The 27,752-nt window shown below is 43.9% G+C and overlaps 1 protein-coding gene across 2 annotated transcripts in view; it reads left to right on the top strand.

Moving 5' to 3' along the window:
* LOC106607751 (mitogen-activated protein kinase kinase kinase 5) overlaps nt 1-27,752 on the top strand; it is a 61,335-nt gene that overhangs the window by 11,140 nt on the left and 22,443 nt on the right. For both annotated transcript variants that reach the window (XM_082976809.1, XM_014205044.3), the window contains exons 2-14: nt 6,265-6,404; nt 9,436-9,459; nt 12,970-13,163; nt 14,034-14,202; nt 14,768-14,874; nt 20,325-20,495; nt 21,201-21,313; nt 22,246-22,405; nt 24,025-24,178; nt 24,392-24,499; nt 24,703-24,755; nt 26,927-27,022; nt 27,325-27,406. In XM_082976809.1, coding sequence (XP_082832935.1) covers nt 6,265-6,404; nt 9,436-9,459; nt 12,970-13,163; nt 14,034-14,202; nt 14,768-14,874; nt 20,325-20,495; nt 21,201-21,313; nt 22,246-22,405; nt 24,025-24,178; nt 24,392-24,499; nt 24,703-24,755; nt 26,927-27,022; nt 27,325-27,406 — 1,571 coding nt within the window. The remainder of the gene's footprint in view (nt 1-6,264; nt 6,405-9,435; nt 9,460-12,969; nt 13,164-14,033; nt 14,203-14,767; nt 14,875-20,324; nt 20,496-21,200; nt 21,314-22,245; nt 22,406-24,024; nt 24,179-24,391; nt 24,500-24,702; nt 24,756-26,926; nt 27,023-27,324; nt 27,407-27,752) is intronic.

The following is a 27,752-nucleotide window of genomic DNA, read 5'->3' as shown; positions in this document are numbered from 1 at the left end:
ATCAGTAAACGTGCTTAGTGGAAAGAAGAGCATCAGTCTCAGATATATTCAACTCTGTATTACCGAGAGTCACGACTGCAGCAGTAGCTGTCAAGTTCAAGGAATAGTTGAGGACACAGAGTATGAATAAGAGCTGCAGTCTGTCCTCACTCATTGTTGTGTCTGTGCGTTGTTCTTAGAAGGGAAATGAAACATTTTTTGTTCATTTTTTTTCTGGCAGTAAATGGATAGACGTCAGAGAATAGTACTCAGTAAAAGGCAAGGGCACCAAGAACTCACACATTGTTCCTCCACTATTCCCAGAGACCCATTTCCTCCTTCTGTTTTGTTGTTCACTGTTCTGTTCTTTGGAAAAGATCAGCAGTGGGGGAGATGTGCGAAATGGGCAGTGCCAACAAAGGGGGTGGCAGATTATGACCGCTCATGTATCACAATTGAGACACTCAGGTGTTCTAATTCCAACCTTGTTTTGAGGATTTAGATACAACAGAAAAACAAGGACTTACGTACATGGCCCACATCACTATTGTGTGCAGAGTTGTTTATCACCAGCTATTCATGTTTTGAGAGTTGGCTGTTGATAATTGGCTAGTTTATCACCACTAACACTTATAACCCATTGATGTTGTGTAACCGATGTCAAATGGCTAGTTAGTTAGCGGTGGTGCGCGCTAATAGTGTTTCAATCAGTGACGTCACTCGCTCTGAGACCTGAAGTGGTTGTTCCCCTTGCGTTGCAAGGGCCGCGGTTTTTGTGGCGCGATGGGTAACGATGCTTCGTGGGTGTCAGTTGTTGATGTGTGCAAGGGTCCCTGGTACGAGCCCAGGTTGGGGCGAAGAGAGGGACGGAACCTACACTGTTACAGCTGCATCTATTCCCTAAACTCAAATCAATATTTTCTATCAAGTCTCTCTTATCCCAGCACTTAAACCGTACTTTTAAAACAAAGTGCCAGTACAAAGGTGCATAATGCAGTCAAGTGTACAGTACTGTATCATGCCTCACCAGACACCTCAGTGTTGTCAGCTGAGAGCTGAGGAGCTCTTAAGTCAAAGAGGCCACTCATGTCTCTTCTTACTCTCTAGTACAAGACTCTCATTCTCTGTGTCTACCACATTTTCCATACGTCTACGTTTTTCCTAAATCCTCATTCATATAAGCCCTGCCCTATGTAAGCTAATATTTTCCCCTGGCTCATACCTAATCGTATACAAGGCAGAGGTTTCCAAGGATAGCGCTGTATGTACCCCACCCATTTCCTCATAGAAGTGTCTGTGACGTTCTAACTTCTACACAGATGGATGGCTCCACTACTGGTATCAAACATTTGCAGTTCTCTGGTCTTTTCACATTAACACATCTCATCAAATGTAATATTGATGGGGGGCCCCTCTGCTAGCGGATAAATGAGTCCCGTAATATATTATTCAACAGCAAGCCTGTACTATCTGGAATGAGGAGATGCTGGCATTTGACCTCATCCAGTATTCATCCTCACACTGTACATCAGCATTCTCTGATCTTTTGCATGATCTGTATTGTCTTCGGCATAACAATTATCGTTGTATTTCCTATTGCGTATGTCCGTAACAGGGACTCAGTCTCAATCAATGGTCCCTTTCATTTTTTTGTCACTGAGCAAATTTCAGGTCTGCTGAGCGCACACTTGAACCTTGTGGAACTTCCAGTGCGCGTTTACTGTGAACACTGAGGCTGTACCCGCTTTAAGTTAGTATTAACAGTGGCCATGTAGGCTACTGTGGCTATTTGATCATAATGTAGGCCTACCGGAGTGGCCTACCATCAAAAACAATGGAGAAAATGCATCCCATAACGTTTTAACATGGAAGTAGCTGTTCTATCATTCAGCCTACAGTAGCAGCTAATGTGTGGTGTTCAGTGTAGGTCTACATTCCATGAGACTTTTGAAAAAAAACATGCAGGGCTTGACATGAACCTGTTTATCCACTTGTCCTTCAGACAAGGAGGTGACGGAAAATGTTGTTGTGCTGTTTGATGCAAGAAACCACTTTACAAAATAAAATGCATTATTATTCCCATAACGTTATTGCAGAGAATCAGAAAATTATGCTACCCTCTGCCTTTAACACTGCCCCTTTAAGACAAAAAAAAAGCTCTTTACCTGACTAGCTTTTGAAAGATGTCAAGAAATGCACACATTTTGTGCTCTTGTAGGAAGCAATCACTCCCCTATTGCTGACTTCAAATGATCTATAACTGGGCTAGTAACTCACTAACTAGCAAAGGATATGAACAAAATATACACACGTGGCTACATGCAGCTCTTGCTTTGATCTCAAAACAAGAGAATCTACTCATGACCACAGCACTCCAATTCAAGTAAATGGCACAAATCCATATTTGGCAATGGTGGATTTGCATTTAGGCCTACTGCAGCTCTGATTGGTTATGCCTCATCGGTCTGTGTAGAGTACAGGCTGAGTCGTGCACAGTAGAATCCTACTCAGATGCGTTCTGCCCACAACAAAATGTCTTGCATAGTTCATTTTGTTTTGGTATGTTGCATTGAAAGTGGCTAATATTGTGTTGATTTGATCACAATTGCCACAGTAAAGGGAAACCTTGATAGTGTTAACTAACAGGGAAAATCTCGTGCTTCTCTCCGTGGGCTCTGATTTTTCTTCTGTGCCTGTGCTGCAGTCCTGGGGGAGCTGTGTGGCAGTCTCTGGGCTACTGCGTGCCCGCGCATGCACGCAGTTTAGAGGGAACTGTTGTCTCAGTGATGGCTAATTAAGGGGATGTCGTGAGAATAAGTGCTCACTTAAAAGGTCAACCTCTGTGAAGGCACATATCATTGTTTATATATATATATATATATATATACACTGCTCAAAAAAATAAAGGGAACACTTAAACAACACAATGTAACTCCAAGTCAATCACACTTCTGTGAAATCAAACTGTCCACTTACGAAGCAACACTGATTGACAATAAATTTTACATGCTGTTGTGCAAATGGAATAGACAACAGGTGGAAATTATAGGCAATTAGCAAGACACCCCCAATAAAGGAGTGGTTCTGCAGGTGGGGACCACAGACCACTTCTCAGTTCCTATGCTTCCAGGCTGATGTTTTGGTCACTTTTGAATGCTGGCGGTGCTTTCACTCTAGTGGCAGCATGAGACGGAGTCTACAACCCACACAAGTGGCTCAGGTAGTGCAGCTCATACAGGATGGCACATCAATGCGAGCTGTGGCAAGAAGGTTTGCTGTGTCTGTCAGCGTAGTGTCCAGAGCATGGAGGCGCTACCAGGAGACAGGCCAGTACATCAGGAGACGTGGAGGAGGTCGTAGGAGGGCAACAACCCAGCAGCAGGACTGCTACCTCCGCCTTTGTGCAAGGAGGAGCAGGAGAAGCACTGCCAGAGCCCTGCAAAATGACCTCCAGCAGGCCACAAATGTGCATGTGTCTGCTCAAACGGTCAGAAGCAGACTCCATGAGGGTGGTATGAGGGCCCGACGTCCACAGGTGGGGGTTGTGCTTACAGCCCAACACCGTGCAGGACGTTTGGCATTTGCCAGAGAGCACCAAGATTGGCATATTCGCTACTGGCGCCCTGTGCTCTTCACAGATGAAAGCAGGTTCACACTGAGCACGTGACAGACGTGACAGAGTCTGGAGACGCCGTGGAGAACGTTCTGCTGCCTGCAACATCCTCCAGCATGACCAGTTTGGCGGTGGGTCAGTCATGGTGTGGGGTGGCATTTCTTTGGGGGGCCGCACAGCCCTCCATGTGCTCGCCAGAGGTAGCCTGACTGCCATTAGGTACCGAGATGAGATCATCAGACCCCTTGTGAGACCATATGCTGGTGCGGTTTGCCCTGGGTTCCTCCTAATGCAAGACAATGCTAGACCTCATGTGGCTGGAGTGTGTCAGCAGTTCCTGCAAGAGGAAGGCATTGATGCTATGGACCGCCCGTTCCCCAGACCTGAATCCAATTGAGCACATCTGGGACATCATGTCTCGCTCCATCCACCAACGCCACGTTGCACCACAGACTGTCCAGGAGTTGGCGGATGCTTTAGTCCAGGTCTGGGAGGAGATCCCTCAGGAGACCATCCGCCACCTCATCAGGAGCATGCCCAGGCATTGTAGGGAGGTCATACAGGCACGTGGAGGCCACACACACTACTGAGCCTCATTTTGACTTGTTTTAAGGACATTACATCAAAGTTGGATCAGCCTGTAGTGTGGTTTTCCACTTTAATTTTGAGTGTGACTCCAAATCCAGACCTCCATGGGTTGATAAATTGGATTTCCATTGATTATTTTTGTGTGATTTTGTTGTCAGCACATTCAACTATGTAAAGAAAAAAGTATTTAATAAGATGATTTCTTTCATTCAGATCTAGGATGTGTTGTTTAAGTGTTCCCTTTATTTTTTTGAGCAGTATATATATATATATATATATATATATATATATATATATATATATATATATATATATATAATACATTTTATTACCCAATTTTTGTGATATCTAATTGGTAGTTACAGTCTTGCCCTATCGCTGCAACTCCCGGACGGACTCGGGAGAGGCAAAGTTCGAGAGCCATGCGTCCTTCTAAACACAACCCTGCCAAGCCGTACTGCTTCTTGACACACTGATCGCTTAACCCGGAAGCCAGCCGCACTAATGTGTTGGAGGAAACACCCTACAACTGGCGACCGTGTCAGTGTGCATGCGCTCGGCCCGCGACAGGAGTCGCTAGAGCGCGATGGGACAAGGACATCCCGGCCGGCCAAACCCTCCCCTAACCCGGACGACACTGTATGGGCGGTCGCGGCCGGCTGCGACACAGCCCGGGATTGAAACCCGGATAAGTAGTGGCACCGCTAGCACTGCGATGCAGTGCTTTACACCGCTGCGCCACACGGGAGGCGAGGGTCTACACACGTACATCACTTCTTCTTGGGTTGTAATGAAAGTGTGTGACCTGAACAGAGCCTTTAAGACCCAGTAAGAAGAAACGACTTCCTGGTGGCATTTACATGTCCTTGCTGAGTGGGAGGGACTGCGCTCTTGCCTGGGGGGACTGTCCCTATGAAAATGAACATTTCGCTAAAACAAGCCAGGCTGTCTCCACTGGGACCTTGTTTTTGCATAACAACACAGCAGCACACACACACTAGAATGTACATTAAAATAGATTGCTTGTTTGCTTTGATTATCCCTGTGGTGTTGGCTGTCTGTGTGGATGTTTGGTTCTCAATGAGTGAGAATAGCATTGGGTTTGTAGTGGACTGGAACCCAGGTATTACAGTGAAAGGGAGCTCCATTGGAAGGGATGAAAAGCTCTATACTAAGCTATATGTAATGTGTATGTTGACATGGAAGGGGAAACTTGGAAGCACATGAAAAGGTGGGGTGGGTCTGTTAAATGTTACCTCTCTGGAGAGCTCTGTCATTACAAAACACTGCATCACAGTTCTAGCCCAGTTTTGTTTGTGCAGTTATCAGTCAGTGGGAGCTACCAGAGGGACTTCTGGAAGAACCCCACCACAGGCTTACTACCAGACAATGTTATTTTGGCCTTTTCTTTTGGAAGATTTAGTGATGTCTCACAGTCTGGTCTAAAAAGGACCATTTGGGCAAATTAAATATTCTACTTCAGTCCAAAACAATTGTACAGGCCATTATTGTCCCATCAATCTGATTTCATATGAAACCTAAACAAACTGTGGTAAATGTGACGAAACTAGTACAAGATGTTGTAGGTTTAAAATATGTTATACTACAGGCAGTTGTTCAGTGTTAAAGGCCCAGTGCAGTCAAATGTGATTTTCCTCTGTTTTTATATATATTTCCAAACTATGAGGTTGGAATTATACTGTGAAATTATGATAATGCCCTTTTAGTGTAAGAGTTGTTTGGAAAGACCGCCTGAAATTTCAGCCTGCTTTGGTGGGATGGATTTTTGGCCTGCCTGGTGACATCACCAGGTGGTAAATTAGTTAATACACCAATAAGAAAGAGTTCCAAACCTCTCTGCCAATTGCAGCTAGTTTTCAGTTTTCCCCTCTCCACTCAGACCACTCCTAGACAGTCCTAGCAAAATTCTTGCTTGAGAAAATTCTTGCTTTTGTTTGACCATTTAATTGAAGACAATCACAGTAAGGTACTTAATTGTTACCCAGAAATGATTTGATATGGAGATAAAAAATGACCACACTGGGCCTTTAAGACTACTAACAGGCCTACTCTGTCCCTCCCAGACATAGCTGTAGTGGAGATGACGGACGCTTTCCGCCAGCCCTCCCTGTTCTACCACCTAGGTGTGAGGGAGAGCTTCAGCATGGCCAACAACATCATCCTGTACTGTGACACCAACTCCGACTCGCTACAGTCCCTACAGGTAAGCTGTATGGGCATGTGCTCGCACACACACGCCTGTCATTTTCTCATCACTTCGTCCACAAATGAATCATTAATGTTCCCACAATGGATTTAATGTAACAAGGCTCATCAGGTTAATGACAAAGGTATATGTAAAGGAGATGCTCCTTCATTAACATTGGACTTTTAAATGTATATGCAAGTTGTTTATTTAGAGGGAGTCATGTTTGAAAGGTGAGAGGTTGATTTTAGAACCTTTGAACTGCCAAACCGTTTTGTTGTTTTATCTTGCTCATTTTGCACAAATTGTATTTTTTATTCTCCGTGTACTTTTTAAGCCTTTAAGTGCACAAGGTCACAGTCTATATTTAGAATATGAGTGTGTGGGGAACATGTAATAGCTGTCATTGCTGTTGTGTTGTTGTGACGGGTAAACACATCAGTGATTTGTTGGTGGGAGATGCATTAACACCTATGCAGGATATGGTGTGTTTCATAAGATATTAGGGCTATGTAAAAAATAGCATTTGACTGAAGAAAAAAATCAACACACAGAATTTGGTTTAATATTGCACCCCTTTACCTCTGTTTCACCCTTTAGTCTTGTAAAAGAGAATGTTGTCGACATTGAAATGTGTTTATGACAGACTGACTCATATCCTGGCATTTAAAGGCCCAGTGTAGTCAAAAATGTGATTTTCCTGTGTTATATCTATACTGAATAAAAATATAAATGCAACATGTAAAGTGTTAGTCCCATGTTTCATGAGCTGAAATAAAAGATCCAAAAAGCATATTTCTCTCATATTTTGTGCACAAATTTGTTTACATCCCTGTTGGTGAGTGTTTCTCCTTTGCCAAGATAATCCATCCATTTGACAGGTGTGGCATATTAAGATGCTGATTAAACAGCATGATCATTACACAGGTGCACTTTGTGCTGGGGACAATAAAAAAACACTCTAAAATGTGCAGTTGTCACACAACACAATACCACAGATTTCTCATGTTTTGAGGGAGTGTGCAATTGGCATGCTGACTGCAGAAACGTCCAACAGAGCTGTTGCGAGAGAATTTAATGTTAATTTCTCTAACATAAGCCGCCTCCAATGTCGTTTTAGAGAATTTGGCAGTACATCCAACCAGCCTCACAACCGCGGTTTGCTAATGACAACATTGTGAACAGAGTGCCCCGTGGTGGCGGTGGTGTTATGGTATGGGCAGGCATAAGGTACGGACAACGAACACAATTGTATTTTAGTGATGGCAATTTGAATGCACAGAGAAACCGTGACGAGATCCTGAGGCCCATTGACGTGCCATTCATCCGGAGCCATCGACGCATGTTTCAGCATGATAATGCACGGCCCCATGTCGCAAGGATCTGTACACAATTCCTGGAAGCTGAAAATGTACCAGTTCTTCCATGGCCTGCATACTCACCAGACCCATGGAGCATGTTTGGGATGCTCTGGATCGACATGCACGACAGCATGTTCCAGTTACCAATATCCAACAACTTCGCACAGCCTTTGAAGAGGAGTGGGACAACATTCCACAGGCCACAATCAACAGCCTGATCAACTCTATGAGAAGGAGATGTGTTGCACTGCATGAGGCAAATGGTGGTCACACCAGATACGGACTGTTTTTTTTATCCATGCCCCTACATTTTTTTAGAGGTATCTGTGACCAACAGATGCATATCTGTATTCCCAGTCATGTGAAATCCATAGATTAGGGCCTAATGAATTGATTTCAATTGACTGATTCTCTAATATGAACTGTAACTCAGTAAAAATTTTGAAATTGTTGTATGTTGCGTTTATAATTTTTGTTCAGTGTATATATTTCCACACGAGGTTGGAATAATACTGTGAAATTGTGAAAATTATGATAATGCCCTTTAAGTGTAAGAGCTGTTAATTTTGCTAAAACCTCTCTGCCAATAACAGATAGTTTTCCGTTTTTCCCCTCCCCACTCAGACCACTCGCAGACAGTCCTAGCTAAATTCTTGCTTAAAAAATTGCTCTTTGCTAAGAAGCAATTTGTTACTTTTGACCATTTTGAATTGAAAAAAATCACAGTAAGGTGCATAGTAGTTACCCAGAGATGATTTGATATTGATCTTTTTTTTAAATGGCTGCGATGGACCTTTAACCTTTTGGCCCTGAGTCTGTCAGGCGATGAATGCACAGTCGAGTTAACATTAGCCTAAATTGGTTTGAAAAGTGAGAGGGCCTTGCAGTCACACGGGAATCCCCTATCAATGACCACCAACAACAACAACACAGGTATGCAAATGAGAGAATGAGGGGGAGGGGAGATTATGGTTTCCCGTGCATAAATATGCAGAAACCAAGTTACCCCACACACTCCTATGACCTGCTCTGCTCTGACACGGTCCTTGACATAAAAAAGCATTACACTCCTGTGACCTGCTCTGCTCTGACACGGTCCTTGACATAAAAAAGCATTACAATCTTTTGAAATTGTCGTAAATTCCTCAAAGAATAAGTAATATTTTACAAAGTGTACCCGAACATAAATATTATGCCTGTAATCTTCATAAACTATATCCTCCATCTCAACCCACCTACACCCTGCAGTAAAAAAAAAACGTGACTTTCTGTAGTGGTTTTAACATATCACTATCAGCCTGCAGTCTTCAAACTGTACCAGCTCCCTTATTGAGGGTTAAGAGTAACAATGGCTGCTGTGTTAACCAATGGCTGCTGTGTTATAGATTGTTTAGAATAAAGAGACTCCATTGTGTACAAGTGCTAATGCTCAACCTCTTTTTAAAGTGCCTTTTGCCATGTTTAATATCTCCATGGTTGTTTGCTGGCCCAGCCTACACAATACGCCACTGCAAAATGAAATGTTAGTGCTGATGTATCCGCATTTCTACTGGTTTTGTTTGCAAGTGCAGGAGTCCATTTATAGCTTGACTTAAGGATCGCTCTAGTGAACTGTGACCAATGTAATGTTTGTGATTTTCACCTACTATCCACAATGCAGTATTGACGTTTCTCTTTTTCTCTTGCAGGAGATCGTTTGCCAGAAGAACACTGTAAGTGCACAAACTAAACACTGTGTCTCTATTTCAAAGTTGTTAATGACACACCTCTCTTGTCTCTTCCTTCTTTCACATTTCCTGTGTAAAGGTAAATGGAGTAAGCAGATTTTTACTCGTGCCAACATTCAACAGCGCAGCCGTCGCTGCTACCATCAAACACTTTTCATTACCCAGTTCAATATCCCTCTAGTTTGGCTTTGTGCATTTTGCTGTGTGTACAGTAAACCAAAGCATTTCCCCTTACTCAGAGAGTTTTCCAGAATAGCTGTACTTGGTTGACAGGCAGCCTTATCACCAGGGTGACTGGGGTGCTTTGGAAAGCAGAGAGAAAACGAGAGAGTGAGTTGACTCTCATTTCCGATTTCCTGCCTCCCTGCCGTCTGTAACACAGTGTCTGCCACTCCTTCTGCCTAGTGATAGCCAGGTCAGACAAGGAGGCACCACACTGTCTGTTTCTCTGTGTCTGTCTGTCTGTCTGGCTTTCTTATACAGAATAATACGATATGGTGACATAGATGCACTGTGGCATGAGGGGGAAAAAGCTGTGAGGTTGAGGCAAGGGCATGGACAGGGGGCCTCCTCAGCAGCTATGGGCCGCCTGCCGGGCTGGTGCTGGCTAATGGGAGCGACAGGGTTGCCCTCCTCAAGCTTAGCTGGCGTAATTGACTTTACGGAGGGGAATAAGGTGGCTTGGTGCTCCAGGAAGCAGGTTGATGGCTGATTGGTGTGTTGCGACAGAGCCTGCATTACAGTGAGTCCACTACCGCCATCCGTGACTGACTGTCTTTCTCTAGTTGTATCTACACACCACGCCCCTTCTCTCTGCTCTGAGAGAACAAACACACCACGCCCCAGAAGGATATGACACATTAGTGGCACTCTGACCAAGGGGTTATATCACATGGTACACCACTAATCAGAACAAATTCCTGGATTGTTTTATGGCTGCAGCCACCCGGGCGGTCATACAGGTATTAGGGCTAACGATTAATGTTAAGTCATTACTCACACACACTACTTATTCCCGTCTACCCCTCCCCCTTTATGAATAGGTTAATCCTATACTGCCTGACTGATATTTAACTCCTTAATTACCGTAACGTGCTAACACCCCGGCTAAGTCCCAAATGGGACCGTGTGTATTCCCTATATAGTGCACTACTTTTTGTCCAGAACCCATATGTAGTGCACTATGTAGAAAACAGGGTGTGATTTTGGGACACTCCCCCAGTTTTCGGTCCCTTTCTGCTCCTTAAGATTGTTGTTTTTGGGACCTGCGTGCCACCTACTATTACCTAATACAGTCACAAACAAGAATCTAACGAGACTCAGAGACAGGTGCTGCTGGGGTTGCCGGGGCGAAGGATGGCCCCTGGCGACTAAAACATTTATTATGATGTGTTGTCGTCATGTGATCCGCCGGGCCATGACTCACACAGTGTGTGTGGCTCAGTATAGGACAGGAAGGATGTCGTAATCTGTGGATGCACCTAGCCGTGACAAGCCGCCACAGGTTATTTTGGAAAGTTATGGCATGACTAGTGATGTGATAAAAAAAAACATATGATTGCAGAAGAGGAAGCGGTTATACTGTGGACCGTCCCAATTTCTACAGGCAGAACTTAACTCTCTGTTCACTTCCTTTTGTTACAAGCGTGAGTAGCAAGCATTTCGGGTGTGTTCTTGAAGATCGAAGTGATACAGAGAGATTAAAATATCCACTGACCGTGCAGACTCGGGATGTATCTGGGCAGCACAACAGATGTGGATCAGCAAAATCCCTTTTCCTTTTTACCTCTAGCCTACATGTTGAAGAAAAATGTAGTCAGGATCCATCAACTTAAGCATTTCTAGTGCTGAGTGTTGAGTATACTGTGAATAACAGACTACAATGACAGACATCAATGATAGATTTATTGGTACTCTCTACACCACATGCAAATACAGCTGGACAAGAGTAGTAAGACAGACCTGGTTTGAATTGGATTTCCATGAGCAACATGAATGGGAGTTTTAAGGGCAGCTCTGCCCTGAGGGCAGTGTGAGCAGTTTAGTCAAGCAGATCCTAATGTCACTGTAATTACTGGTGTGGATCTGTCCCCCAGGCCACCGGCTCTTCAGACAGACTCATTATGTCCAATTCTCCATGGGTACAACATCACCATTGTCCCCGCAGATCAGGGTGGTAAATTACTAGCACACAAAAAAGGCCCATACTACTGTCCTCCCATTGTACAGTCAGGTCCAGAATTATTGGCACCCTTGATAAAGATTAGCAAAAGTACTGAGTTTTATTGTATGCTACATGTTTTAATACTAATACAATTTCTCAGAGAAAGCGATTTTGATTAACAAGTAAAAATGTATTTTTTCAAAAAGAAAACAATTATTGGCAACCCTGTTTTCAATACCTTTCAATTCCTCCACTTGCGAGGATAACGGCACTGAGACTTTTTCTCAAATGTTTTATGACATTGAAGAACACATTGGTAGGGATCTTAGACCATTCCTTCATACATAATCTTTCCAGGTCCTTGATATCCTTCATCTGCGCTCATGGACAGCCCTCTTCAATTCAAACCACAGGTTTTCAATTGGGTTTTAAGTCAAAATGTAGATTTTGTGTCAAATTAACCATTTCCTTGTGGATGTTGATGTGTGGTTGGGGTTATTGTCTTGCTGGAAAATCCACTTGCGGCCAACTTTCAGCCTTCTAGCAGAGGAAAGCAAGTATTTGGCTAAAATGTCCTGGTACTGGGTAAAGTTGATGATGCCATTGACCTTAACAAGGGCCCCAGGACCAGTGGAAGCCAAATAGCCCCATAACATCAATGATCCACAGCCATATTTTACAATAGGTATGGGGTTCTTTTATGCTTCTGAATTCGTCTTTCGATGCCAAACCCACCACAGGTGTACGGTCCAAAGAGCTCTATTTTCATATCATCCTACAAATGTAAACGCCTGGAGTTTGCTAAATATAATTGGTACTTGGATTGGAAAGATTCTTTATGGAGTAACGGTCTAAGATCTCTCCAAATGTGTTCTCCAATTTTATAAAACATTTAACGAATTTACTCCGTGCCGTTATCCTCTCACGGGGAGGTATTTAAAGGTATTGAAAACAGGGTTGCCAATAATTTTGCCCCCTATCGTTTTGAGAAAATAAATATTACTTGTTACTTTATCGGAGTTATTGTATTAGTATAAAATAATATCATTTCCTCTTTTTTTGTAAAAATATAGCTCACTAGTTCTATTATTTATTTCGTAGTATTGTTTTGCTCATCTTTATCAAGGTTGCCAATAATTCTGGACCTGCGCATGCAGTCATCAGGGCATGTAAGGGCATGCTCTATTGCTGTTCTCAATTTCTCCAGTCAATTTCTCCAGTCTCCACTTTACCGAGCAAACTAAACCAAGTATTTGTGATATTTAGCTATTTCACCCATGTCTGACATTAACACATCAAACCATAATATTGTTTACTGCTTTTTCCCCCAGACATGCTCAGCCAACTACAGCTTCATCCCATACATGGTGACGCCCCACAACAAGGTGTACTGCTGCGAGAGCAGCCTGATGAAGGGCCTGACGGAGTTGATGCAGCCCAGCTTCGAGATGCTGCTGGGGCCCATCTGCATGCCCCTGCTGGACCGCTTCGTCCAGCTGCTCAAGGTGCCACAAGCCAACTCCTGGTGAGTAGCAGAGAAGTGTTTTGGGTTAGGTGCTGGGCCAGCTAGCCCATAGGTCCAACACCTGGTGAATAGTATAGGTTTGGGGTAGATAGTGGCTTGAGAGTTTGTCAGTTAGACACTGGGCCTAAGACCAGACCAGAGGTCCACATTCAGCCTGACAGGATTTGTAGAAGTCAGAAGATGTTTCTTCTCTCACCAAGCTGTAGTGAAACAGGTGTCATCTCACTAGGGAGGTAGGTGTGGTACTGTAGTTGGGAATGAGTTGTGAACACGCGTGACAAGGTGATTATTACAGAGCTGTTATTGCCAGCAGAGGTGTATTACATTGACCTAGCGTGTACTGGTTTTTGTGTAGCCTTGTGTAATTTTCTGTGGTTGATTATGCAATATGGATGGCTAGCTGATGAAGTGCGATAGCCCTTTTCGTCGGATATTGCACTTCTTGAGAATTCCTCAGAAGACATTGTATTACACAACTCACTCGTTTTATATTTGTTTTAAATAGCTTTGCAACATATTGGCTTGCATAGCAATCTCAGTTTTAATGTTAGCTTTACTTAGGTATGTCCTAATGTTTTAGGGTTTTCTCTCTGCCAATATTCAGCATCACTGCCTCTCTTCCAGGAATAATGAGTCATGCTTTAGAGAGCTGAGAGAATTTGCACTTTGGATGAATGTTTTGTCTCCTGGAAATGTGCTGCTCCAACAGTGCAGTGAAGAAGACATTGAAGAGGCTCTTTTCCCTATACCTATTTCCCCAGAATATCTTACCAAGACATAGCAATGGGTTCTTTGCAGAAAATGTTGATTTCATGTTGATTTCTAGTGTGAAATAACATATTTATGAGTCTCTCTGTTTCCCCCTTGTAGCCAATACTTCAGAGAAACCATTCTCAACGAGCTCCGGAAAGCGCGGGAGTTGTTCACGGGGTCGGAGCTGGCCTCAGAGCTCAGCCGTATTCAACAACGATTGGACAACGTAGAGTGCCTTTCAGCTGACATCGTCATCAACTTGCTTCTGTCCTACAGGGACATCCAGGTACATGTTACCCTCTTTTACACTTGTCGGATGCTGTTGGCACAGTCACTTTAGGCAGACTGCAATGCCTCAGCGGTCAGCATAAATGTGTTAGGGCCTCCCTTGGCTACTAGGCATTTCAGAAGGACTACCTGCCTGTGGAATGCTGCAGGCTAAGCTTTTTGTCATCTTTCTGTGGCTAATCATAAGGCTACTGCACTCCAGTCCGTTCTCTCTGCATTGCAATGCCATTCACCCTACAGGCTCCCATCCCACCAGCCATAGCAGCCACCAGCCACATGAATAAATGATACAAACGACCAGAGCTACAAGGAGAAAGTGAATTATTGAACATGTTTTGGATAAATATATACTGGACAAGAAATGGTGGAAGAGAGGACATTTTAATTATTGAACTACTTGAATAAGCTAATAGTGTCCTTCCCAAGTGCAGTGAATTGACTTTGTAAGGGAACACGAACATAGACATTTTAGGTTTCATGTTAACGATAGCAACCAAGATGGCTGAGTGGGTACATTATCTTTCGTCCAACAATCTGTTTTTCTATGTTTGTATGTAATATAGGATTATGAATCTATAGTGAAGCTGGTGGAGACCTTGGAGAAGCTTCCTACATTCGACCCTGTGGCCAATCCCCATGTCAAGTTCCACTATGCCTTTGCACTGAATCGGTAAGACCCCGAGTATGTCACACCTGGTTTGTCTACACACGCACACACACACACACCCTCACACACAGATGCACACAGAGACGCATGCATGTGCTAAACATGTGTGTCTGTGCTCTGGGTCGGAACATCACAGACGTTCAGCTTGGAAAGTATTTTACTGCTTGCTCTTTAACATGCTGCCTCTCTTGTAAACGGTCACCGGTTCTCCTGCATGCTACAACGCATCACTGGTGTCTATCCAGTTAGGATAGCATTTTGCTGCAAAAAGTACCCAAATGTCATACTTGAGTAAAAGTAAAGACAACTCAAGTGAAAGTGAAAGTCACCCAGTAAAATACTACTTGATAGAAGTCTAAAAGTATTTGGTTTTACACATAATTAAGTATCAGAAGTAAATTGAATTGCTAAAATATACTTAAGTATCAAAAATAAAAGTATAAATAATTTCACATTCCTTATATTAAGCAAACCAGACGGACCATGTTCTTTTTTGACTTTTTTTTTACAGCCCCAACACTCAGACATAAAGTGTAAACGTAAAGTATTTTTACTTAAGTACTTTACACCGCTGCATTTTATACCCTCAAAGAAACACATTAAGAAACCTGTTGCACATGCTTTGCATAACTGAATGGCTCAAAAATGAAGATGGTTGCCATGAGTCTGTGTGCTGGTTTAGACAGCAGCCTCTTTGTTCACAATTTCCCCAACTAGAGGTGATTCATGACTCAGCAGTTTAGTGCACCATTGCAAAAACTTGCCATTATCCTGCAATAATGAAGCATGAATGATGAGAACTAAACATGTCTGAAAAGCAGCATTTTCTGTTGAGTCATTGCGTTACAGGGAAGTGCTAAGGTTGAAGCCTTTCCTGTTGCACAATCCCCCCCCCCCCCCCTCCATGTTTGCCTATTGCATGACTGGAGTGGGCTAGGCTGACTCACTGCTTAGCTTCACCCCCCCCCCCCCCCCCCACCCCACCCCCCTCCAGTTGCCCTTCAGCGGCACTCTGGTATTGAAGTGAAAGCTGGGGAGAGGAAATAGCTTCCCGTTCTTATGCTTATTTAGCATCCATCTCAATGGGTCTGTTGAGATCCATATTAGTGTGCCCATGCCAACTAAGTTATTCCGACCACGAGGCTCACACTGGGATGCTGTTCGGCTACCTTGTGAAAGAACCTGTGGAGACTTTGTTGTCCCCCTTTGGGGCGCAAAGAAGAGGGATAAAGAGGAGGCATAAGAAAACTGAAAGACTAATCAGGCAATTATATTTCATATTCAGACAATGTATGTTCAAAATAGAATGGGATCCGAGGGAGGGGTAGAATTTGTCTCCCGTTCGCTTGGTAAAGCAGCATTACAGTATGGATTACGAATGACTGCTGACAGATAAAGTGCTTGGTCATTACTGCGTGCTTTACTCCAGTTCTCGCTAATACCCTTAAACCTAGACAGTCCAACACAGGAGTTAGTTAGCCAGGTCTGTAGGGAGGTAATTGAACCCACTACCCTCATGAAATGTAATCTAAAGCCTTTTGATGCCTTCCTCTCTGCCAAGACATAGCGCTTTGGTGTTACACAAACACACACACACAGCGGCTTGTCTCATGTTTATTCATCCCCCTCTCTGAGTTTAGACCATAAGAGAGAGACACACCCAGACAAACTCCCAGGACAGTGCATTCGGAAAGTATTCACACCCTTTGACTTTTTCAAATTTGTTACGTTACAGCTTTATTCTAAAATTGATTAAATTGCGATTTTGTGTCACTAGCCTACACATAATACCCCATAATGTCAAAGTGGAATTATGTTTTTAGAAATGTTTACAAATTCATTAAAAATGAAAAGCTGAAATGTCTTGAGTCAATAAGCATTCAACCCCTTTGCTATGGCAAGCCTAAATAAGTTCAGGAGTACAAATTTGCTTAACCTTTTACTGCAGTGGGCTAAATCAGGGACACACAGTATGTTTCTTGGTAGTCTTAATCAAATCTACTTTGAAACAAAAATATACACCTCACACATGGTTATGGGCTTAATAAAATACGACACCCGTACCATTTCAGATACAGAGTTTAAATGTATTCAATTTTGAGTTTGCATCCCAACATTACACTTTATATACAGTACATCACAGAAGACTGAAATATAACAAAAGTGTTTGGCATAGAAACACTGGATTTTCTGTGCTTCAAAAATAAGTATATTTTATTAATTATGAAATTATGAAAAATATTAATAAGATTCCACCCATGATGCCACAAGAGGGTGATTTGGATGGTGTATCAATACACCCAGTCACTACAAAGATACAGGTGTCAACATGGTTGTTGTCCTTGATGATCTTTTTGGCCTTCCTGTGACATCGGGTGCTGTATGTGTCATGGAGGGCAGGTAGTTTGCCCCCAGTGATGTGTTGTGCAGACCGCACTACCCCCTGGAGAGCCTTGCGGTTGAGGGCGGTGCAGTTGTCGTACCAGGCTGTGATTCCTGCCCGACAGGATGCTCTCGATTGTGCATCTGTAAAAGTTTGTCAGGGTTTTGGGTGACAAGCCAAATTTCTTCAGCCTCCTGAGGTTGATTAGGCGCTGTTGCGCCTTCTTCACAACACTGTCTGTGTGGGTGGACCATTTCAGTTTGTCTGTGATGTGTACTGAGGAACTTAAAACTTTCCACCTTCTCCACCTCTGTCCCTTCGATGTGGATAGGGGGGTGCTCCCTCTGCTGTTTCCTGAAGTACAAAATCATCTCCTTTGTTTTGCTCTGAGGACGCGGCTAGGGATGCCGTCTGGGCCAGCAGCCTTGCGAGGGTTAACACGTTTAAATGTTTTACTCACGTCGGCCACAGAGAAGGAGAGGGCGCAGTCCTTGTTAGTGGACCGCGACGGTGGCACTGTATTGTCCTTAAAGCAGGCAAAGAATGTGTTTAGTTTGTCTGGAAGCGTGATGTCGGTGTCCATGACATGCCTGGTTTTCTTTTTGTAGTCCGTTATTTCCTGTAGACCCTGCCACATACGTCTCGTGTCTGAGCCGTCAAATTGCGACTCCACTTTGTCCCTGTACCGGCATTTCGCTTGTTTCATTGCCATGCGGAGGAAATAACTAAACTGTTTATATTCAGCCATATTCCCAAACCTCTTTCGATGGTTAAATGCGGTGGTTCGCGCTTTCAGTTTTGCGTGAATGCCGCCATCCATCCACGGTTTCTGGTTAAGGTAGGTTTTAATATTCACAGTGGGTGCAACATTTCCAAGGCACTTCTTTATAAACTCACTCACCGAGTCAGTGTATATATCGATGTTGTTATCTGAGGCTGACCGAAACATATCCCAGTCCACGTGATCAAAACAATCTTGAAGTGTGGATTCCGATTGGTCAGATCAGCGTTGAGGGGTTCTAGTCACTGGTACATCCTGTTTGAGTTTCTGCCTATAAGACGGTAGGAGCAGAAGGGAGGGCGAGGGTGGGCATTGTATGCATCGCGGAAGTTAGAGTAGCAGTGATAGAGTGTATTACACCCACGCGTGGTGCAATCAATATGCTGATAGAATTTAGCCTTGTTCTCAGATTTACTTTGTTAAAATCTCCAGCTACAATAAATGCATCCTTTCCAGTTTACATAGAATCCAGTGAAGTTCCTTGAGGGCCGTCTTGCTGTCTGCTTGAGGAGGAATGTACACAGCTGTGACGATAACTGAGGAGATTTCTCTTGGGAGAAAATATGGGCGGCAGAGTTCTTGAGTTCCTGTATGTTGTTATGATTACACCATGAGTCGTTAATCATGAAGCATACACCCCCGCGCTTCTTCTCAGAGAGGAGTTTATCTCTGTCGGCACGATGCATGGAAAAGCCCGGTGGCTAAACCGATTCCAACAACATATCCCGAGAGAGCCATGTTTCCGTGAAACAGAGAATGTTACAATCTCTGATGTCTCTCTGGAAGGCAACCCTTGCTCCAATTTAATCTACCTTGTTGTCAAGAGACTGGACATTGGCGAGTAGTATACTCGGGAGCGGTGGGCGATGTGCACGTCTACGGAGCCTGACCAGGAGACCGCTTCGTCTGCCCCTTCTGAGGCGCCGTTGTTTTGGGTCGACGTCTGGGATTAGGTCCATTGTTCTGGTTGGCAGTCCAAACAGAGGAGCCGCTTTGGGAAAGTCGTATTCCTGGTTGTAATGTTGGTAAGATGACGTCGCTCTTATATCCAATAGTTCTTCCTGGCTGTATGTAATAGGACTTAAGATTTCCTGGGGTAACAATGTAAGAAATAATTAAAAAAACTAAATACTGCATAGTTTCCTAAGGACTCGAAGCGAGGCGACCATCTCTGTCGGCGCCATCTTGCCAGTAGATTGGTAGTTACAGGCTTGTCCCTTCGCTGAAACTCCCCTACTGACTCGGGAGAGGCGAAGGTTGAGAGCCATGCGTCCTCTGAAACACGACTTTACCAATCCGCACTGCTTCTTGACACACTGCTCGCTTAATCCGGAAGCCAGCCGCACCAATGTGTCGGAGGAAACACCGTCCAGCTAGTGACCAGAGTCAGCTTGCAGGCGCCTGGCCCACCACAAGGAGTTGCTAGAGCGCAATGAGACAAGAAAATTCCGGCCGGCCAAACCCTCACCTAACCCGGACGACGCTGGACCAATTGTGCGCCGCCTCATGGGTCGAACCTGGGTCTGTAGTGACGCCACTTGGGAGGCGGCAAATCATTTCTGTATGGACCTCACTTTGTGCTCGGGGGCATTGTCATACTGAAGCAGGAAAGGGCCTTCCCCAAACTGTTGCCACAGTTGGAAGCACCGAATTGTCTAGAATCTCATTGTATGCTGTAGCGTTAAGATTTCCCTTCACTGGAGCTAAGGGGCTTAGCTCAAACCATGAAAAACAGCCCCAGACCATAATTCCACCTCCACCAAACTTTACAGTTGGCACTATGCATTAGGGCAGGTAGTGTTCTCCTGGCATCCGCCAAACCCAGATTAGTCCGTCGGATTGCCAGATGGTGAAGCGTGATTCATCACTCCAGAGAACGCGTTTCCAATGCTCCAGAGTCCAATGGTGGCGAGCTTCATACCACTCCAGCCAACGCTTGGCATTGCGCATGGTGATCTTAGGCTTGTGTGCGGCTGCTCGGGCCATGGAAGCCCATTTCATGAAGCTCCCGACGAACAGTTATTGTGCTGACGTTGCTTCCAGAGGCAGTTTGAAACACTTATTATTATTTCATTTTGTCATTATTGGGTATTGTGTGTAAATGGGTGAGAAAAAAAAATCTATTTTGAAATCAGGCTGTATGTAACACAACAAAATGTGGAATAAGTCAAGGGGTATGAATAATTATTGTAGTCCACTACACCCTGTTCAAAAGTAGTGCATTATAAAGGAAATAGGGTGCCATTTGGGACTTTGGTTATTGGTTATTCCCTCTTCTGTGTTGTTCAGGAGGAACCTACCGGGGGACCGTCAGAAGGCCCTGGACATTATGCTGCCCCTGGTGGAGTCTGACAACCAGGTGGCCTCAGACATCTACTGCCTGGTGGGACGCATCTACAAGGACATGTTCCTAGAGTCCCACTTCACTGATACCAAGAGCAGGGACAGTGGCACAGCCTGGTGAGAGCTACACACACACACACACACACACACACACACACACACACACACACACACACACACACACACACACACACACACATAACCACACACACACACACACATACTGGTGAGAGCCTGTAATTACCTACCACTCACTCACTCACTCCTCACCAGTTAGAGAAGTAGATATAGAGAGGTCTACCACCTCTCAACTACAGCTAACGAACAGCAGTGTCATCTGACTCGGAGCAAAGAGCCTAGCAGGTGCATTCTGAAAGTAGCTGATTTGAAACCGCAGCACCAGTGATATTCTAAAGATAACTGCAGTCTTCCTGGAATGGTTATGTCTCTCATCGAGCCGATTCATGGTATCTCGTTAGAATAACTTGGACTATCCTTGTCCTCTGTTCCAACCCAGACGACATCTTTGGAGAGCCTTTTCATGTTATTCACACTCGTTCCCTCAGTGGAACGGATTGCTCATTAAGTAAATTAGGTTTTTATCTGTGAGAGTCAAGCTTTGTGCAATAAGTGGTTCCTCTGTGCACCCTGCTCAATAATGCTGTAGTTATTTTGGATGCTTTTTACAAAAGTAGGGAGGAAGTGATAAAGACTATAAAGTTCTCACCAAGGACACATCAGAAATTACTGTAGGAACATAAAGTTAGATTACAAAAAATGAAGCATTGTGTGTAATATTGGCTTCTCTGTCCTTCCTCTCAGGTTTAAAAAGGGGTTTGAGTCCGAGCCGACACTACACTCTGGCATCAACTACGCCGTTCTACTCCTGGCAGCGGGACACCAGTTTGACGCCTCCTTCGAGCTCCGCAAAGTCGGTAAGTAACTAACACTTTATTCTCCTTGATATCTGTTTGGCCTTGAGCTGCCTGATGGTGCATTGGAATTGGCTCGCTATTCTGTTTTTCATTAGAGCTGCTGATGACTAATAATAATTAAGTTACTGATCTGCATTCCCACTGCACTGCGCTTACCCTCATGTCATAAAGTGTGAGATTAATATCTACTCATGTGACAGATACTGCTCATTGAAACGAACTGCTTATGATGAGACACTCCCATCAAAGGTAGTCTGGGTGTGAACAGAGAGCCTGCTACTGTACTGCGGGGGTTAATATGAAACATCCGATTTTACGTAAACAATGACGTTTCCATTTCTTTTCCTTGCCATTACGTTTCCATTTTTTATTTTTTTTGCAAGGGAGTTTTGTGCTGTTTGGCTCCCTATCCTCTGTGTTTGCTGTGAAATCTGAGGCTCAGAAAGTAACTCAGGAATGTGAGAAACAGACAGGCCTGGGAATCAGCCGTGGGCCCCCTCCCAATCCTTGCACCCTTTCCTGCCCTCCTCTACTCTGCGCTGCCCCGGGCTACATGAGTAGGACATGTAGTGGCAGCTTGCCTCAGCGAGGCCGAAAACAGCCATGTTCCATTATCACTCTGCAATATAGTTGCAACATGGCAACCAACTACATTGAATGTTAAAACTTATCCAAAGAGGGCATTGAGATCCTCCAACTGCATTTCAGGTGAAATGCCTAACATAAGAGTAGGCTACTGGGGTATACAGTGCCCAGCCCATTCCCAAACCCTTGAAATAACGCGCGGTATATAAAGCACATAAGATATGGCAAATGATGTACCTTGACAAAGACCTTGCACAATAAAACTATGGGAGCATTCAACAGTGTGCAGTATCTTTTTTAAATATTATTATAATATGTCCCTGACCTGACCTTGTTCTCCTTTCCAGGAGTGAAGCTGAGCAGCCTCCTGGGGAAGAAGGGAAGCCTGGACAAGCTGCAGAGCTACTGGGACGTGGGCTTCTTCCTGGGGGCTAGCATCCTGGCCTGTGACAACACTAGGGTCATACAGGCCTCTGAGAAGCTCTTCAAACTCAAGGCCCCTGTCTGGTGAGGGAGGGTGCTGTTTTCTTTTTATTTTTTTTTTATTTTTTTTATGTAAAGATCAACATAAAGTTCATTCGGGGAAGTTTTCAGACCCCTTGACTTTTTCCACATTTTGTTACGTTGCAGCCTTATTCTAAAATTTGTAAAATTATTTTTTTCCCCCTCATTAATCTACACACAAAACCCCCAAAAAGACAAAGCAAAGACAGGTTTTTAGAAATGTTTGCAAATGTCTCCCATCTTCACAGAGGTACTCTAGAGCTCTGTCAGAGTGACCATTGGGTTCTTGGTCACCTCCCTGACCAAGGCCCTTCTACACCGATTGCTCAGTTTGGCAGGGCGGCCAGCTCTAGGAAGAGTCTCGGTGGTTTCAAACTTCTTCCATTTAAGAATGATGGAGGCCACTGTGTTCTTGGGGATCTTCAAGGCTGCAGAATTTTTTTGGTACCCTTCCCCAGATCTGTGCCTCAACACAGTGGAATCTTATATAGACAGGTGTGTGCCTTTCCAAATCATGTCCAATCAATTGAATTTACCACAGGTGGACTCCAATCAAGATGTAGAAACATCTCAAGGATGATCAATGGAAACAGGATGCACCTGAATTCAATTTAGAGTCTTATTGTTTTATTTAATACATTTTTGATTAAGACTGTAACGTAACAAAATGTGGAAAAAGTCATGGGGTCTGAATACTTTCCGAAGGCACTGTATACACTGAGTGTACAGAACATGCTCTTTCCATGACATAGACCAACCTGGTGAATCCAGGTGAAAGCTATGGTCCCTTATTGATGTTACATGTTAAATCCACTTCAATCCATGTAGATAAAGGGGAGGAGACCGGTTAAAGACAGATTTTTAAGCCTTTAGACAATGAGACATGGATTGTGTATGTGTGCCATTCAGAGGGTGAATGGGCAAGACAAAAGATTTAAGTGCCTTTGAACGAGGTATGGTAATAGGTGCAAGGCGCACCGGTTTGTATCTAGAACGGCAACGCTGCTGGGTTTTTCATGCTCAACAGTTTCCCATGTGTATCAAGAATGGTCCAACACCCAAAGGACATCCAGCCAACTTGACACAACTGTGGGTAGCATTGAAGTCAACATGGGCCAGCATCCCTGTGGAACGCTTGCAACACCTTGTAGAGTCCATGCCCCCAACGAATTGATGCTGTTCTGAGGGCAATATTAGGAAGGTGTTATTCATGTTTTGTACACTCAGTGTAGACAACTTTTCACAATTTAAATGTCATTTATTTTCTTGTAGTCACAGGGGTTATCTGTCATATGGATGATTTTTTGTGGTTGATTTTTGGGGGATTTTTAGATTTATTTCCAATATTGAAATTGACTGGAATTGGTCAAACTCAAAGTTTAATACATGTACAAAATTATCCTTTTCCCATCAAAGTATGGTCATGACTGTCTCACATGGAAGGGCAGTTTAACTTTGCCCCGCAGACAATCGATCTGAGATCCTTAAGTTTCAGTCATGTGTCGACCCTATTCTCTCAAGCTCAAGATTTTTACAACATATTCAAACAGATTTTGATCTGTTTTAAGTGCATTTTCTTTTTCTGCGGTCAATGGTCAACGTTTGTGTTGACTGCATCCCAGGTATCTGAGCTCTCTCGTGGAGACCATCCTGATATACCAGCATTTCAAAAAGCCCTCTGTGGAGCAGCCGCCGCCCAAGCAGGAACTGGTGGACTTCTGGATGGACTTCCTGGTGGAGGCCACAAAGAAAGACGTCTCATCTGTCCGCTTCCCAGTATGTCTCCCTGATGTGACTGCCACTGAGCCCCATGCTCGCTCTTCCTTCCTGGCATTCTTCGCTGTTTAGACTTTAACTTGACAGTTAGACATATACTGTACACACATAAACCATGACAATGGCACCAACTGAGGTAGTGTTCCTAGGCTGTTTACTTCTCTGCTTTATTGTGAAATGTCTCGAGGTGATATTGGTTGTCCTCTTTTCCAGGTGTTGATACTGGAGCCCACGAAAGTCTATCAGCCTTCGTACTTGTCCATAAACAACGATGTGGAGGAGAACACTGTCTCCATCTGGCATGTTGCTCCTGATGACAAGGTAAGTTACTGACCACAGGAAGCGTGTGTGACAACTGCCTCGTGCCTTTGCTTTGTGATTTTTCTTCCACTGGAAAGAGTCTCATAAAATAAGTATGTCTTTCTCTGCACTGACACATTTTGCCAAGTCATCGAAGTAACATTTTCAGGTGTCAGTCCTTGTCATATTTTCTGAGGTTCATGTTTTTCTGATCTCTCGAACAGAACAGGGGGGTCCATGAGTGGAACTTCAGCGCCATGTCAGTACGGGGTGTCAGGTTGGTGATCTCACAGTTGTCCTGATCTACACACTCATTGTAATATATGGGCAGGGAAGTCACTGCTCGCTACTCTCCTCCTCTTTCCCATATGCCGACAACATAACAGATGATAATGTGGCAGCCTGGTTCCCAAGGCAATATTAGTCAGAGGTGGTCCCTTCGTGGCTCTCCCTCCTTCACCCTCCCTGCCTCCCCCTCCACAAAATAATTCAGTGGCAGACTGACAGGCCGAATGATCTTCCACTCTAGAGGGCATCTGTGAGATGTTGCTAGGGAACGTATCTTACTTGGTGCCCACTCCCCCTCCAGTGGACTAGGAGACAATGGCAGTTCCCTCTGATGCAGCAGTGTGCCATGGTGGGCTGAATACAACCACTCATTCTGTGCTCTGCTCAGCCCTCGCCTTGGTTAGCTGGCTTAGAATCCCTGTTTACCCCGCTGAACACTGGTGGAGACTCAACAGGGTGGATGTGTGTGTGGGAAGGAACGCTCTGAGTTATGCTCATTCCGTCCGAGTTACTGTAACTTGTTGTATGTGTTTGAATGAAGAAGTGTGTTTGGTGGTTAAAACCTCTTGCATCTAGACGTTCTGCTAGCGGAACGCCTCACCAATATCCAATGATGGAGTGTGGCGCAAAATATAAAAACCTTAAAAATGCTATAACTTCAATTTCTCAAACATATGACTATTTTACAGCATTTGAAAGATAAGACTCTCGTTAATCCAACCACATTGTCCGATTTCAAAAAGGCTTTACAGCGAAAGCAAAACATTAGATTATGTCAGGAGAGTACCGAGCCAAAAATAATCACACAGCCATTTTCCAAGCATGCATATATGTCACAAAAACCCAAACCACAGCTAAATGCAGCACTAACCTTTGATGATCTTCATCAGATGACACTCCTAGGACATTATGTTATACAATACATGCATGTTTTGTTCAATCAAGTTCATATTTATATAAAAAAACAGCTTTTTACATTAGCATGTGATGTTCAGAACTAGCATACCCACCGAAAACTTGCGGTGAATTTACTAAATTACTCATCATAAACATTGACAAAATACATAACAATTATTTAAAGAATTATAGATACAGAACTCCTTTATGCAATCACTATGTCAGATTTTAAAATAGCTTTTCGGCGAAAGCACATTTTGCAATATTCTGAGTACATAGCTCAGCCATCACAGGCTAGCTATTCAGACACCCGCCAACTTCGGGGCTCACTAAACTCAGAATTACTATTAGAAAAATGGTATTACCTTTGCTGTTCTTCGTCAGAATGCACTCCCAGGACTTCTACTTCAACAACAAATGTTGTTTTGGTTCCAGATAATCCATAGTTATATCCAAATACCTCCGTTTTGTTTGTGCGTTCAGGTCACTATCCAAAGGGTAACGTGCGAGCGCATTTTATGACAAAAAAATTCAAAATGTTCCATTACCGCACTTAGAAGCATGTAAAACGCTGTTTAAAATCAATTTTTATGCTATTTTTCTCGTAAAATAGCGATAATATTCCAACCGGACAATGTTGTATTCATTCAAAGAGGGAAAGGAAAAAATGGCGAGGTCTCGTGAACACGCATCTCCAGTCTCTCTATCACCAGGCAGACCACTGACAAACTGTGTTGCTGTTATCTGCCCAGAGACAGGAGACGCCTCAATCCGCTTTCTGAAGGCTTTAGAGAGCCAATGGAAGCCTTAGAAAGTGTCACGTAACAGCACAGATACTGTAATTTTGATAGAGATCCAACAGAAGGACTACAAATTGTCAGACAGGCCACTTTCTGCTTTGAATCTTCTGAGGTTTTTGCCTGCCATATGAGTTCTGTTATACTCACAGACACCATTCAAACAGTTTTAGAAACTTTAGTGTTTTCTATCCAAATCTACTAATAGTATGCATATTCTCGTTTCTGGGCAAGAGTAGTAACCAGTTTAAATCGGTACATTTTTTATCCGGCCGTGAAAATACTGCCCCCTATCCCAGACAGGTTAAAGACTTTTACAGCTCTGGTGAAAATGAAAAGCTTCTGTAGTTACCTACAACTGGAGTGATTTCTCAGATGGCTACGCTCAGACATCCAGTCTATGCCAGTGTCCTATGTCATGTGAATTCCCCCATCTCGTCTCTAACTGTCCACTCCTCTTCCTCAGTATTTCCAAGTTTGACGAGCGCAGTGCCTTCCTGTACGTGCTAAACAACTCTGAGGACTTCCAGATCTATTTCTGCACAGAGATGCACTGCAAAAGGTCTGTCACTCTTCTGTCTGTGCCGTGACCACTCCATCTCACCAGCATGTGAGCCGCTGTCCAAGGCAGTGACTGTACTGTAGAGATTTACACGGAGAAGAACCAAAGCACAGCCAGCCAGACTTATTAGCTCCACAGTGTGATTCAGTGAGTCAGTGCTGGTGTGATTGGGCTTTCTCCCATTGAGTTTTCACGCTGAGAGTGTATGAAAGGGTGCCTGGGCTTAGTGTTCTTTCACAACTACTCCTGTGACGTATTTGTAAGTGTGGTAAAGGTCATCTGGGGTGCTCTGTGTGTTGCAGGTTCTGTGATCTGGTCAACAGCATCGCAGAAGAAACATGGAAAGGCTCCGAAGAGGGGGAGTGTGACGCTGACGCCCTCGAGGTGAGGGAGGAGAGAGGGATATTTTCATTGTATGGTGTCTCCAACAGGATTAACCTGATTTCCAGAATGTGTAGGGTGTAGCCAGCAGCGATTGTCTCTCCGATTGTTTTCCAAATTCTATATCAAACCAGATAGAGGCAATGTACAGAAATAGATAAAGGCAACTTCCTACAGTGTGGACATGGATCATGCTGTTCATTGTATGTTTTGCAATGGAAACCATTAGTGTAGAGTAGCAAAAACACCTGCTCCTCTAGTCACCTGTTCTCCCAGTGGTGAGACAGGGGGAAAATAATTGTCTGTGAATAATTACCCAAAGACTTCTTGTCAAACACAAGCATGGTGC

This window comes from Salmo salar, chromosome 06 (assembly GCF_965601325.2).
Source record: "Salmo salar chromosome 06, fSalSal1, whole genome shotgun sequence".
Taxonomy (NCBI): domain Eukaryota; kingdom Metazoa; phylum Chordata; class Actinopteri; order Salmoniformes; family Salmonidae; genus Salmo; species Salmo salar.
This window is presented reverse-complemented; position numbering and strand designations above follow the sequence as displayed.